General features: G+C 47.2%; 1 protein-coding gene across 1 annotated transcript in view; it reads right to left on the reverse strand.

Moving 5' to 3' along the window:
* Positions 1-207: 207 nt before the first annotated feature.
* LOC138260013 (solute carrier family 22 member 20-like) overlaps positions 208-16,358 on the reverse strand; it is a 407,633-nt gene continuing 391,482 nt past the window's right edge. The window contains exon 10 of the mRNA XM_069208073.1: positions 208-2,194. Within this exon, the coding sequence (XP_069064174.1) occupies positions 2,113-2,194 (82 nt within the window). The 3' untranslated portion in view covers positions 208-2,112. The remainder of the gene's footprint in view (positions 2,195-16,358) is intronic.

Raw genomic sequence — 16,358 nt, forward strand, 5'->3', positions numbered from 1 at the left:
TCCAGCAATGCCTGGGGCTCCAAATTGTCTTTAGTGACCCACAATCTGTGTACCATTTCAGCAAAACACTACAAGGAGTATTCTAAAAAATGTTTTTTACAGTGTAATAGCAATACACTGCATACATTTCTCATAATTTGTTTCGCATTTGTGTATGTGCTTTATTTTTTCACTTAAAACAATAAAGATATTGTGAAGCAGTGAAACATGAATAACAGCAAACACCTTGTTTCCACACATGCATCTGTTAATATGAATGTCTCATCCCCAAAAACAGATGCTTGCCGACCGTGACACTTTTGAAATCATCCTTCACTGCATCAAATTCTTTCTGACATTCATCATTCCAAACAAATTACATATCTTTTCCTAATAACCTTCTTAAGTGAACTGTTTTGTCTCCTTATCCTTTGACGATCTTACTGTAATACTCTACCATCCCAAGGTAAGAACCCAATTCATCTTTGTTGCATGGCTCCACAATAATTCCCTCAACAAATTGTTTGTTTAGAGTCACTCCTTTCACGAAAATATGATGCCCCAGATAATTTACCTCACTTACATAAAACTTCCATTTATTCTTTCATGAGGAGAGACTAGCTTTTAAGAATTTATCCAGCATTACACATACCCTTTCATCATATTCATCACTTGCTGGTCCGAGTATCATCAAATCATCCTGATAATAAGGTATACCTGCCACACCCTTCAAAACAGATAACATCACTCTTTGGAACATCAAGGCTGGAGATCAAAACAGATGGTGTTCTGAGGAACATATATACTCCTATAGGCTTCATAAATGCAGTCAACTCTTGTGAGGAACAGTAGGGAAAAGGCAGCTGGGCAATTCTGGCACACTCACTTAGTAATAGATATTCCAATTACAGGTATGTTAGATATTATCAAGTACTTCCACTGGGTGCTCAAAAGATGACGAAAAGCCACCCAATTTTCTTCAGGAGGACAATGTCCATGAACATAAACAACAATCTCGAACACTCCAACAATAGTCAGAATCCACTCCTTGGCGAGTTGTCTCCTCAAATTCTTTATGTAATGCAACTGGTGCTCATGTTAAGCTCTGCAATACCTTTGGGTGAAGTTCTGCTCATACAGTGCCCCACTATTTTCATAGTGTCACTAACTGTCACTGCTTAAACTCTTTGATAAGGAGTGCCTCTCACTGTAATTAAAAGGATTCCAGAAAGTACCTCTATCACTAAATAAGGTGTGCCTGCCACAGATTCGACAGGTTCCATTCAGTACCATATACTTTATATGCAATATATTCTGTTTGATATACTTGCACTACTCCCACAAATCAATCTAAGGATACTAACTTAATTCTTAGCCTCCAATTACAAATCTCTTCACATCTACAGAACAATTTATGTTCAATGTTTCAATTTTACATTTTGCTTTTTTATTTATATACGCTTAATTATTCTGTTAATATAATTTAATTTTCTAAGCAGTCACAGAGCCCTGATTAGGCTTCTTAGACCCACCAGGCGTCCCCGGACCACAGGTTAAGAACCACTGGCTTAAAGTGTCCCTCTGAGTCTCTTGGGGTATGCTTATGGTTTACACACTGCGCTGATGTCTTACGCAAGAAGTTGAATATTCCCTTGGGAAAGTGCTATGAAGTAAAGAAGACAGCATCCATCTGTCTCTCTTAGTTCCACACTCTTTGATCCAGCACAACTTTTACATACATTTTAAGGAGGTCAAGGAATCCCACAGATGATAGGAGTTCTTGTTCACACTGGCCTTATCTGTGTGGTTTAATCTACGAGTTACAGCCAAAACACTGCCTCATGCACCATTCCACAAAGCAGAACTCTTTCCCTGAAAGCACCAAATGAGAACCTCAGGGTGGAAGTTTACAAAGAATATAAGTGTTCCCAAGAAAAGTGCTTTGACCTCGTCTGTTATGCGTAATCTCTGGGGCTCAAATTGAAACCGCTAAAGTTCCCATATGATGTGGGAGAAATTCAAAGTTTCGAAATCCACATGGCAATGAAGACGTGAATATGATGAACATAAATACAATTCATGCAGCTTCGTTGCGGATACTTTGTTGTGGTCTGGAAGATCTTCTTGCTCCATCTAGACGGTCTGGGGAAGAATAGTTCCATTCTTCTGTGTCAGAGGTACCGCCTCCACCTCCGGCAATGGTTTCCCTTTCACTCTAGCAAGAGGCAAAGTAAAGCAAGATTGGTTTATTTATTTAAGTAGCCCAAAATGGGTGAAGACATTCACTGCATCTTTCAGGCATTATTTTACTAACTCAAAGCACATTTGTATGAATTTGCATTTATCTACTAAAAAAATCAAGTCAGTACAACTTTGCCTGCCAGCTTCCATTGGCAACAGACAGACCACCTAGGGTTGCCACCCCAATGGTTTTCTACCGGCATGACTGGTATTTTAATGTCCCCGCAGGTACAAACATTATGAAAATCCCCTAAAGCCAGCAGGAATCCCCTTTCATCCATTCATACCTCAAACGGCAGTATGGGAAGTCACTCGTAAAAATTACAGAAATGCATATAGGACACCTCCTGAAATGCATAGCATGCTTGAAATGAATATGACACATATAAAAATGAATCTAATGTGTGTCAAAATAAATACATCTGGAATAAATACCTGGCAGAATGAATCTGACTTGTACCAGAGCAAATATGAAACTTGGCGGAGCAAATATGCTACATAGTGATTCATATGTATAACATACACTCTGAATTGAATAAGAGATATACTGAGATGTATATCAGTTATACTGATATGATTATGGCCCATAACCAGATAACAAGCACTGAAATTAATACAATATGCATTGAATGGGACATTTCTTGAAATGAGTGACATATACCAAGAGGAATACTATAAAGGTTGAAATGAATATGACAGATTGAAATGAATATCAGTTACAGAAGTGAATATTTAATATTCTGAAAAGAATATATTGTGCACTGTAAATAATATCACATACCTTGAAATGAACATAACACATGTTGCAATGACTATGAATTGTGATGAAATGAATACTACTGAGATCTGAAAGAATATGAGATATACAGAAATGAATATGAGGTGATTTAGATTATGTCTTGTGTTGAAATTAATATAAATCTCATTGAAATTACTTTGACATGCCTTAAAATCAATATGACCGACACTGAGATTCCCATGAGATTTGTCAAAATGAGTATGGCATGCATTGAAATTAATATGATACATATTGAAATAGACATGACATAGGTTAAAATGGATATGATACATGGTAAGATTAATGACATCTATTAATATGAATATCACATCCATTGAAACAAATATAACATCAATTGAAAGGAATATGAAATATGTTAAAATGAATATGTGTTACTAATATGAATATGAGCTTCATTGAAATGAATGTTATATGAATTTAAAATGAATATGAGTAACATCGAGATGAACATGGTATTAATGAAAGTGATCAAGCCTTGTGTTGAAAACCATATGATACACATTGTAATGAATATGATGCTGAAATGGAAGTGACTTTTGTTGAAATTAATATAAGAAGTTTTAATATGAATGCAACATTAATTGAAAAGAATATGACACATGGTAAGCTGAATATAAAATGCGTTGAAATAAATATGTGACCTATTGAGATTATTTCAACATGCATTAAAATCAATATGACAAATGCTACAAATTACAGTGACACTTGTTAAAATGAATACTGCATGCTCTGAAATAATCTGCCACACGTAGAAATGAATATAACATGTATTGAGATAATTATAACATATCTGTACATAACCCCTGCTAAAATTAATATATCAAGTGTTAATGTGTGTTGGACCTGACCCTTCTTGCAGGGTTATCCCCAAACCTTTTGACTCCTTCCTCCTATTTTTTCTGATCTGTTTTTGCTAGTTATGGTACTGTGGGCACTTTCCCACTGCTGACAAGTGCTAAAGTGCAAATGCTCTCTATCTAAATTGTGATTATGATTGGTTATCCATGCTTGGCATATTTGGTTTACAGGTAAGTCCCTAGTAAAGTGCACTATGTGTGCCCAGGGCCTGCAGATCAAATGCTACTAGTGGGCCTGCAGCACTACTTGTGCCAACCACTTGAGTAGCCTTGTAAACCTGTCTCAGACCTGCCACTGCAGTGTCTGTGTCTGTATGTGCAGTTTTAAAATGTCATGCCGTCCTGGCAAGTGCACCCACTTGCCAGGCCCAAATCTCCCTTTCAGAACATGAAAGGCACCATAAGGTAGGCCCTAGGTAGCCCCATGGGCAGGGTGCAATGTATTCAAAAGGTAGGACATGTACTGATGTGTTTTACATGTCCTGATAGTGAAATACTGCCTGATTCATTTTTCCCTTTTGCAAGGCCTATATCTCCCATAGGTTAACATGAGGATTGCCTTTAAATACATTTTTAAGTGTAGTTTTAAATTTGGAGCAGATAGAGACCTGGAGTTTGGGGTCTCTGAACTCACAATTTAAAAATACATCTTTTGGTAAAGTTGCTTTTTAGATTGTCTGTTTGAAAATACCACTTTTAGAAAGTAGGCATTTTCTTGCTTAACCATTCTGTGCCTCTGCTTGGCTGCTGAATTCAGGTTTGAGTCAGACTGACAGTTGGGCTGTTTGTGAATTCACTCTAGCAGGGACACAAACGGAGCTGAGGTGTGTCCTGCATTTCCTGATGAGTCTTCCTGGGCTAGAGTGGGAGGGAGTAGTTGGCACCTGCACTTGAAAAGGCTGTGCCTGACCTCACACAGTGCAGTCTCCAACCTAGCAGTCTAGAGTGTGGCTGCAGCAGGGCAAGAAAGAGGCAGGGTCTAATGCACTACCAAGACTTTCCTTTGAAGTTTTCCTACTTCAAAGGCAGAAATGAGTGTAAAGTATTGGACTGCTGACCCCACCATTGTAGAACACTTCTGGATCAAGAGGAACCTCTGCCAGGGAGAAGAGCTGTGAGGAGCAGTACTGCCATTTTGCTGTGTGTGCTTTACTGGGTTGGCCTGCAGTTATTGTTTCTACTTTGGAGAGGATAAAGACTGAACTTTGCTTTGTATCCTGGTGGTGAAGTTCCTCCAAGGGCTTGGACTGAGCTTGCCTCCTGTTAAGAAGTCTCAGGGACATTAAAGACTTCATCAGCCAGCTCTCTTGCTGAGACCCCCTGAATTGCCAAGTGGTGCCACTCCAGTCTCTGGGTCCTTGGAAGGAGAAGCTAGCAGAACTTGAGTGAAGATCCACGCACCAGAGCCAAACGGCAGAAAATCGATGCAGCACCTGTCTCGCGACAGCAAAATTGACACAGCGCCTGCCTCGCGGCTGCAGAAATCGAAGCATCGCCAGCTCAGCACGACTTTACCGTTGCCGTATGTCCGGATTTTCCATGCAATGTCCCTGGGTGTTAAAATCTTCAACATCACAGCATGGACCCGAGGTTCCTTGTCTGGAAATCAACGCGTCTTCCCTACGAGGAATGAATCGACACATCGCTTACCGAGCAGCGAAAGAATCGATTCACAGCCTTTATTGTGAGTAAGGAACCAAAGCACTGATTGCTTTTCTGATGCACGCTTGCCCTTACGGATTTATTTCTGACGCATACCAGATACTTTGTGCTAAAACAATGCATCCATTGATTCCTATGGATTAAGACTCTTTTTACTTTAAAATTTTATATATTTACTTGTGAATGTTGACTATTTGTCGTTTTGGTCTTGTTTGATTTAGATAAATATTGGCTATTTTTCTAACTGGTGTGGCGTCCTTTTGTGGTGTTTTCACTGTGTTACTGTGTGTGCTTGTACAAATACTTTACACATTGCCTCTGAGATAAGCCTGACTGCTTGTGCCAAGCTACCGAGGGGGTGAGCAGGCGTTACCTGAGCTATGTATCTCCCTCACCCTGATTAGAGTGAGGGTCCCTACTTGGACAGGGTGTAAACTGACTGCCGACTAGAGACCCCATTTCTAACAATGGGAATATGACATTCATTGAAATGAATATGTCATTGAAAGGAATATGACAAGTATTAAAATGAATATGAACCACTTTTAAATGAATAAGAAAACTGTTCAAATTTATATGAACCATGTCAACAAATTTTGCATTGCAATTAATAAAGTACATATCAAAATGAACACAAGCCATGTTTAAATGAATATGACTCATTTTTAAATGAAAATGACATGCATGAAAGTTATTTATGAAATATAAAGGAAGGAAAGCATTCATTGCCGCGCATAGGTTTACAGTGCAGGTAAGTATCACACAGCTAAGTATTTCTAACTTTACCACACAGTACTTTACTACGTAGGTAATTCTTTTTTTTAAATAACAGACTTTTTTTTGCCTCAGTTAGAGGTGAAGGGAGGTAAGGGTGATTTCAGAGTTTAAGGGTGGGTAGAGGTAAAGGGAGGTAAGAGTAATTTTAGGATTTAATGTACAGCATGGGTGTACAGTAGAGTGGCGTAGACTGGCACACAGTGGAGTGGGGCAGAGTGGAATACCATACAGTGTAGTGGCATAGATTTGAGTGGCATATAGTGGAATAGCATAGAGTGGAGTGGTGTAGAGTGGAGTAGAATACACTGGAGAGGCACACAGTGGAATAGAGTACAGTGGAGGGTCATTCAGTGGAGTGGCATACAGTGGAATAGCGCAGAGTGGAGTGGGGTACAGTGGCGTGGCTTAGAGTGGAATAGTGTATAGTGGAGTAACGTACAGTGGAATGGGGAAGAGTGTAATACCATGTAATTGCGTAGAATGGAGTGGCATACAGAGTAATAGTTTAGAGTATTGTGGAGTGGCATACAATGGAATGTCATGGAGTGGAGTGCCATACAGTGAAATAGAGTACAGTGGAGACATACAGTGGAGTGGCATACAGTGGAGTGGCATACAGTGGAGTGGCATACAGTGGAATAGCACAGAGTGGAGTGGGGTACAGTGGAGTGGCTTGGAGTGGAATAGTGTATAGTAGAATAGCGTACAGTGGAATGGGGTAGAGTGTAATACTATACAGTGTAGTGGCATAGAATGGAGTGGAGTACAATGTAATGGTGTAGAGTGGAGTGGCCTAGAGTGGAATAGTGAATAGCGGATTGGGGTACACTAGAATGGCATGGAGTGGAGTGCCATACAGTGGAGTGGCACAGGGTGGAATAGTGTACACTGAAGTGGCATATGGTGCAATATCATAAAGTGGAGTGTTGTATAGCAGGGTGAAGGTTCAGTGGCATAGAATGGAGTGGCATCTGGATAGAGTTGAAAAATAACAGGACTGTAGATTATGGTGTATAGAGTAACACAAAACAGCAAATTGTGCTGCCTAGCATTTCTACACATTTACCAAGCAACACAGGGCCATGCATATCGGCCTTATATTGTTTTGTGAATCTGACTTAAGTGTTTCATTGCCCATATGAAACCATGTGTGACAGAGGGACAGAGGAAAAAAAAGTGAATACCAGAAGAAGAGCATTTAGGGCCTAATTTATATTTTGGTTGTCTGTCTGCCCTCCACCAGGGTGACAAATAAACTACTCTGTCGTCCTGACAGGGGCGGCAACGGCCAAAATGTAAAATGTCTATGGGCCCGGTGGGCATTTCAAGCATTGACAGGAACCACCATTCCCTCTCTGCCAACATTTAAACTGGACCCTAAGCATGATAGAAGTGAAGTAAAGAATGAGGAGTGAAAAGAAGGGACCCAAGGGTAATGCAATGCAATCCTACAGGTAGGCCATAATTATATATTGTGCCCTGGTACACAACTTTAAATTTGCTGTATACGGTGATATATCACAAAGACAAGGCAGTATATGATTGGCTAATGGCTGTCTTTACAAAATTAAAAGGCAATCATATTGTTTTTAATACAGTTTGGCTGTGTTCTAGGTAAGGGCTCTACATAAATATAACTAGTAGGTTTTATTGTTGTTTGTTAGCTATTACCACTTTATCAAAGAGGTAATAAGTAGGGACTTTTTTCAATATAATTAACACATTTTTAAAACAAGTTTAGGGAATACCAAGCTAGTACCTAACAAGAATTGTTTGTTTTTAACAAAATGTTTGTTATTTTAAAAAAAATTGTCAGTGGCCCAGTCACTTACAGGCATTACTGTATTACTGCACTGACTTTTTAAAGGATTAAATATGTTCAATATTATAAATACACTTTAGGACACTATGGAGGTCATTACTACATTGGCGGTAAAGGCTGCTTACCGCCGTGCAGAAGACCGCCAACACACCACTGCGGCCGCGGAAATCTGCCACAGCTATTACGACCCACATCTCGAAATCTGACAAAATTCAGACACCCACACAAGTCTGCCACACCAAAGGTCAGTGATAAACTGGCGAAAACAAAACCTCCACCGTCACGCTAACAGAAATACGCCCATGCTATCATGACCCACGAATCCACGTGGCGGTCTTTGAACCGCAGTATTCCATTGGCGGTACACACTGCCGCGCTCAAAATACACACACATCTCCAAAACACCACCACATTGGACAATTTGAAATACACACACCTGATACACATACACACACCACTCCCACACGCCCAATATAATATAAAACAAACACCCACATCACCCACAAACCTCTACGATCACAATTACCGAGAGAAGGCCAGAGAGAGACACCACCATCAACAAACTAGCAACCACAGGCACTCAACACCATCACCCACACAACTTCCACGCACAAAACACCACACACCACTACATATCATCACACTTATCACCACACACACCACTCCACACATCACCTACACCACCCCATGGCACGGCAAAGACACCCCAGGTTCTCGGAGGAGGAGCTCAGGGTCATGGTGGAGGAAATCATCCAGGTAGAGCCACAGCTATTTGGAGCACAGGTGAAGCACACCTCCATAGCTAGGAAGATGGAGCTATGGCGAAGAATAGTCGACAGGGTCAACACAGTGGGACAGCACCCAAGAAATCGGGACGACATCAGGAAGAGGAGGAACGACATACGGGGGAAGGTGTGTTCCGTGGTCTCAAGACACCACATCACGGCACAGCGGACTGGCGGCGGACCCCCACCTCCTCACCCACAACTAACAACATGGGAGGAGCAGGTCTTGGCTATTGTGCATCCTGAGGGCCTTGCAGGAGTCGGTGGAGGAATGGACTCTGGTAAGTCAAATCTTAACTATCATATCCCCCACCCTACCCACATGCTATCACAGACCCCCACCCTTGCCCCCTCCCCTATCACTCCAACTCCTCACAAATGTACTAATAACACAAACCACCCATCCCAACACCAAGCCCTGCATCACAAAACAAAGCATGGACACCCATCACTAAAACATGCCCACTGCATAACCCCCCCCCCCTCAACCATCATCACACAAGCCCCCACACAGGAATGCTAGCACTGGGGTACACGGTCACCCACCCATTGCACACCATGACACACACAGATGCAATAATCATGCTTTTACACCCCTGAAGGACCACTACCCAACGTCACCAGACAGGAGGGTCCAGACATCTCCACCCCACCCACAGAAGAGGCCCACAGTGATGGCAGCAGCTCTGTCCAACTGGATCCAGATGACCAGCCCGGACCATCGTGGGCCTCGGGACAGTCGGTTCCCCTCACACAGGCACAGCCACCACAGACCTTCCACCCTCTGATAACACCAGCACAGCACCCACCCAGCGGGCCCATAGCTCTGTGCCCAGGACACGTCAATCAGCTGTGTGTCCACCACTACAGGGAACTCAGGATAACCCACCACCCCAACAACAACAGGGACCTGGGGGCAGTGGCAGTGGGCACATGGTCCAGGGGACGGAGGCACAGGAACACAGGGGAACTGGGAGGGCTGCTGTGCGACAGGGGGCGGACAGGCCAAGGGAACCCACTCTCCAGGAGGCCCTCTCCTCCATCATGGGAGCCTACCACCACTCCCAGCAGACAATGGCAACGGTCCTGGCCAAGTTTCAGGAGACCCAGCGCATGCAGGAGGAACAGTATTTGGGGTTCAGGGAGGAACTCAGAACCATCAGCTCCGCCCTGGGCACCATCGTAGGGGTGCTGAAGGAAATACTTAACACCAGGAGAGACACTGTGGCACTCCAAGGGGCCCCTGACACTAGCATGGATGATGAACTGCCCATCCCCTCCGCCGGCGCTAGTGGACAGGAGGCACCGCCACAGGACCACCACACCAGCACCCCACCCCCTGCAGACGGAGAACCACCCCGCAAGCGGGCCTTGAGATCCAGGAACAAGACAGAGCACGATGCCAAGACCCCCGCCAAGAAATGAGACCACCCTGATTGTCATCCTACTGTCCCACTTTGTAACCCTGTCCAGATTGGAACTGCCCCAGCTCCACCTCCTATGCCTATATGGGCAATGCACCTGTGAGACTAATAGGCTGGATTCTACCATGGACATTCCTCCACCATCACCCCTCACCATTTTACAACCCCCCTCCAATATTTAGCACTTCAATAAACACCCTTGAAGCACAAAACCATCTGGAGTCAGTCTGTGATTTCGAAAATGTGTATTAGCAATGACAGTGACAAAATGCGTTTTCAAATGTAATGTCAACATACCTATGTCACACATCTCAAGTCCATGAGGAATCTAAGCAGATGACACACATTGGAAACCACACCTGTGAAGCCGTAAGAGAAATGTACAACTCAGTGACCATATACTGGTTGAAATCGACAGACAGGATAGAGGTAGAAGTGTGAAAGTACTTGTAGTAGGCAGGAATGTTTTCTCACCTGTGTGTCACTGGAAATATTGCTGGATAACTGAGTCCCTGTTGTCAATGTCTTCTTCCTCTGCTTCCTCCTCATCACTGTCCACAGGCTCCACAGCCACCTGTCGTCGCAAAGCCAAGTTGTGAAGCATACAGCAGGCCACGATGATCTGGCACACCTTCTTTGGTGAGTAGAATAGGGAACCACCTGTCATATGGAGGCACCGGAACCTGGCCTTCAGGAGGCCGAAGGTGCGTTCGATCACCCTCCTAGTCCGCCCATGGGCCTCATTGTAGCGTTCCTCTGCCCTGGTCCTGGGATTCCTCACTTGGGTCAGTAGCCATTACAGGGTGGGGTAACCAGAGTCCCCTAATAGCCACACCCGGTGCCTCTGGAGTTGACCCATCACATAAGGGATGCTGCTATTCTGCAGGATGTAAGCGTCATGCACAGAGCCAGGGAACATAGCATTTACCTGGGAGATGTACTGGTCTGCCAAACATACCATCTGTACATTCATCGAATGATAACTCTTCCGGTTCCTGTACACCTGTTCACTCCTGTGGGTGGGGACCAGAGCAACACGGGTCCCATCAATGGCACCTATGATGTTGGGGATTTGTCCAAGGGCATAGAAGTCACCTTTAACTGTAGGCAAATCCTCCACCTGAGGGAAAACGATGTAGCTCCCTATGTGTTTCAGCAGGGCAGACAACACTCTGAACAACATGTTGGAAAACATAGGCTGGGACATCCCTGATGCCATGGCCACTGTTGTTTGAAATGACCCACTTGCAAGGAAATGGAGCACTGACAGCACCTGCACTTGAGGGGGGATTCCTGTGGGATGGCGGATTGCTCACATCTGGTCAGGCTCCAACTGGGCACACAGTTCCTGGATTGTGGCACTGTCAAACCTGTAGGTGATGATCAAACTTCTTTCCTCCATTGTCGACAGGTCCACCAGCAGTCAGTACACCAGAGGATTCCGCCATCTCCTCACATGTCCCAGCGGACAGTGCCTAGGAAGGACGACAGCGACCACAGAGTCAAACAACTCAGAGGTATGTACCCACAGTCTACACAGAACACCATTCATACACAAAATGTGGCCTGTATTTGTGTTGTGAGACAAGGCCTAGGTATGTGTGACGCAGTTGGTAATTAGGCCATGTGGGCCCCTGAAATGGCAGCTGCCTGACCTCTAAACTGGGACAATGGGATGTGAGGTAACTGCGCTGGCGTTGTACACCGTCGCGGTAGGCGGTCGAAGACCGCAGCGCAATGCTGCATTGGTAAACATTGGACCCTATGGGTCCCAGGAGCCAATGACGATGTACGCCGGCGGTGAAGGTACGCACCGCCGTGGAAGTGACCGCCGCGGATGTGACCACCATTTTCTATCTGTTCAATCACTCGATAACTGATCTTCGACAGGAGAGGACCTACACTGCAAGTGCTGCTGTGACCTCGGTCTGGAAGAGACAATGGCTCGTGCGTCTGGGGAAAGGGCCCCTGTCTTCACTGCAGAGGAGTTGGAGAAGCTCGTGGACGGGGTCCTCCCCCAGTAAACGCTACTCTACGGTCCTCCAGACCAACAGGTAAGTATACAGGGAGCACGTTGTATGGGCTATGCCTGTGTGGAGAGGGCTGGTTGTAAGAATGAAGGGGGCACAGTTCTGCGTGCATGAAGGACTGTGAATGCATGTGCCACATGGCAAGGGTAGGGATGTGGGCCACTCACTTAGATGGTGCAGTTGGTAATGACTTCTCTTCTTCCCCTGTACATGTCATGTAGGTCAGCGCCCACCAGAAGAAGGATATTTGGGGTGCCATCACCAAGGATGTCCGGACCCTGGGGGTCCACCACAGGCGGAGCACCCACTGCCAGAAAAGATGGGAGGACATTCGCCGCTGGAGCAAGAAGACGGTGGAGGCTCAGCTGGGGATGGCCTCCCAACGTGGAGGGGGGCCCGTCGAACCATGACCCCACTGATGTTCCGGATTCTGGCGGTGGCCTACCCTAAGTTGGATGGGCGTTTGAGGGCATCACAGCAGATACAAGGGGGGGAGTACAACATCATTCAGCTGACTTTGCGCGCAGTGAAGGTGTCTGGGTGGGGGAGGAGGCCTGTGGGTTTCCCTAGGCCAGGGCGAGTTCCGTAGGCTAGGCCCCTCCGTAATGCAGGCCATGTGGCACCCCACCCCAACTCTGTAGAGTGCCAAGTACAGGTATTCATGCCCCTGTGTCATCTGTGTGTGCAGATGTCGTCCATAGCCATGTAGGCCATATCCCAGGAATTGCATCTGTAGAGCCCAACAGCGCGACGTAGTGCAGGGGGCTGCTGTGTCTGTATTGTGCGCCAACGGTAGCGGTAAGCCATGCAATCAACCTGTCTTTCTTCTGTCGTCCCCCCCCTTTTTGTGGTCTCCCTGTTCTTGTGTGCATCAGCATCATCAGGCGGAGGTACAGTGACACCGGAGCACGAGGGAGCTGCATCCCACATGGCCATGGAGGGCCACACCACGGACTCAGAATACACCAGTTGGACGGAGGGCGAGGGGAGCACCACGGCGGTCACAGGATCTGCAACCAGTGACACGGACTGGTCCTCCGATGGGAGCTCCCTTGTGGTGGCGGCAAAATCTGTGCCCCCCTCTTCTACAGGTACAGCCGCCACCCCCCCTACCAGCACCGCCCTCCCAGCAGCCCCTCAGCCTTTGCCCTGTGCCCGCTCACCCAGGAGGGTGGGCATCACCTTTGCCCAAGGCACCTCAGCCCCTGCCCTTGTCACCTCTGCTGCCCTCAGTGAGGAGGCCATTGACCTCCTCAGGTCCCTCACTGTTGGGCAGTCTACCATTTTGAATACCATCCAGGGTGTAGAAAGGGATTTGCAACACACACAAAAATCATTCCTGGAGGGCATTCATTCTGGTCAGGCTGCCCTTCATCGAACCCTGCAAACTCAGCACTGATGGCAGCCATTGTCCCTGTATCTAGTGTCCCCCCTCCAACTTCCTCCACCCAGACCCAATCCCCTGTACCCCAGCCTATCCCAAGCACACCATCAGACCAGCCTGCACACACCTCACCACAGAAGGGAAGCTCAGGCAAACATAAGCACCACACATCCCACAGGCACTCACGCAAGCATCACACACATACAGAAACACCAACATCCACTGCCTCCACTGTGTCCCCCTCCTCCTCGTCTCCCTCCTCCCTCCCAGTCTCGTCTACACTCACACCTGCATGCGCTACCACTACAGCCACTACGTCCCGCACCAGCACACCCACCACCACACCCCGCTCACGTGCACTCACCATCCCCACTACCATTTCCACATCCCCTGTGTCCTCTCCCAGTGTGTCTGTGACGCCCCCTCTGAAGATACACAAATGCAGGCACACACCCACCCAACAGCCATCCACCTCACAACAGCCTCCAGCCAAGCACCTGCATCCAAATCCACAAAGGTTACACCTCCTGCAACCACCACCTCTTCCTCCACTCACAAACCCCCTCCAGCTACTCGTACCAGTGTCTCCAAAAAACTTTTCCTGTCCCCCCTTAACCTATTTCCCACCCCCCCTTCCAACTCATATGTCCCGTACTAGCACCTCAGCCAACAAATCTCCGGGACCAGTGGTGCCTGTTGTTACAGGTATGTGGAGTGCACCGGCCACCAGGACAGCCAGTGTGGCACGGAGCCAGAGCATATCCAGTCCCCCCCTGTGAAGCACCAGAAGTTGGACAGTGCCGGGTGGGAGAGGGGGATGACTCCTGCCAGCAAAGCCGCTCACAAGGGTCCCTCAGCTGTGACTCCTCCCAAGGTAGGGAAGGGGCAGAAGAAATCTCCAAAGTCTGGGAGGAGCAGCACGGCGGAGAAGACCGCCGTCATCCCCGCTGCCCAGGAGGCCACCGCCAGCCCCATCGTCACTGGCCAGGAGGCCACCGCCAGAGTCACTGCCCAGGAGGCCGGCCCCATCGTCACTGGCCAGGAGGCCACCGCCAGGGTCACTGCCCAGGAGGCCAGCCCCATCGTCACTGGCCAGCTGGCCAGGAGGGCCCTGCAAGCCACAGCCCAGCTGACCCATGAAGGATCGCCAGCCACAGCCCTGCTGGGCACCGTGGAACAGGCCAGGGACCGCTGAACAGGGCAAAGACCGCCATGGAATGCACCACTGAACAGGTCTGACACTGGCAACTCAAGCACCGCTGAACAGGCCAGGGACCGCTGAACAGAGCAAAGACCGCCATGGAATGCACCGCTGAACAGGTCTGACACTGGCAACTCAAGCACCGCTGAACAGGCCAGGGACCGCTGAACAGGGCAAAGACTGCCATGGAATGCACCGCTAGCCCATTTGCGGCAGGGGCAGTGACGCAACTGGGACCGTCACGGGTGTGTGCTGCACTCTGGGCACCAGTCCCCCTCCAGAACCAGTGGAGACTTGCATCCACTCCGTCTGTCCTGCACAGGATGAAGCACTCCAGGCAGCAGTCCCCCTTTAGAACCAGTGGAGAAAGGCATCCACTTCCTCAGTCCTTGGCAGGATTAAGCACTTTGGGCACAAAGCCCCCTCCAGAACCAGTGGAGAAAGGCATCCACTTCCTCAGTCCTTGGCAGGATGAAGCACTCTGGGCACAAAGCCCCCTCCAGAACCAGTGGAGAAAGACATCCACTTCCTCAGTCCTTGGCAGGATGAAGCACTCTGGGCAAAAAGCCCCCTCCAGAACCAGTGGAGACATGCATCCACTCCGTCTGTCCTGCAAAGGCTGAAGCACTCTGGGCACAAAGCCCCCTCCAGAACCAGTGGAGAGATACATCCACTACCTCAGTCCTTGGCAGGATGAAGCACTCTGGGCACAAAGCCCCCTCCAGAACCAGTGGAGAAAGGCATCCAATTACTCAATTCTTGGCAGGATGAAGCACTCTGGCCACACAGCCCCCTCCAGAATCAGTGGAGACTGTTATCCACTTGAGAGACTGTGGCTCTGCACTCCCCAGGATGGTACAGTGGGCAACCCACACACTGCAGAGACTTGAGAGACTGTGGCTTTGCACTCCCCAGGATGGTACAGTGGGCAACCCACCCACTGCAGAGACTTGAGAGACTGTGGCTTTGCACTCCCCAGGATGGTACAGTGGGTAACCCACCCACTGCAGAGACTTGAGAGACTGTGGCTTTGCATTCCCCAGGATGGAACAGTGGGCAACCCACCCACTGCAGAGACTTGAGAGACTGTGGCTTTGCACTCCCAAGGATACATCAATGGGCATGGAGCCCCCTCGTGGATCTGGCGTGGTGCACTCATCCGGCTGAGGTGCCTCCCCTTCCCTTCCCCCTGAGGTGTCTGTTGTAGTTCTCTCAGTTTTGATCGGGTATCTTGTGTGGGCCTCGCCCATGCATTTTGGGCCCAGTAGTCCACGGACAATGAATGGTGCAATACCTGCACTACTAATCGTGGTGTATATTTTGTTTAATGTTGATATATATATATATATATATATATGTATATATTTGCTTACTGTATTTTGATATATTACAATGGT

The sequence above is a fragment of the Pleurodeles waltl genome, chromosome 9 (assembly GCF_031143425.1).
Source record: "Pleurodeles waltl isolate 20211129_DDA chromosome 9, aPleWal1.hap1.20221129, whole genome shotgun sequence".
In the NCBI taxonomy this organism is placed as follows: domain Eukaryota; kingdom Metazoa; phylum Chordata; class Amphibia; order Caudata; family Salamandridae; genus Pleurodeles; species Pleurodeles waltl.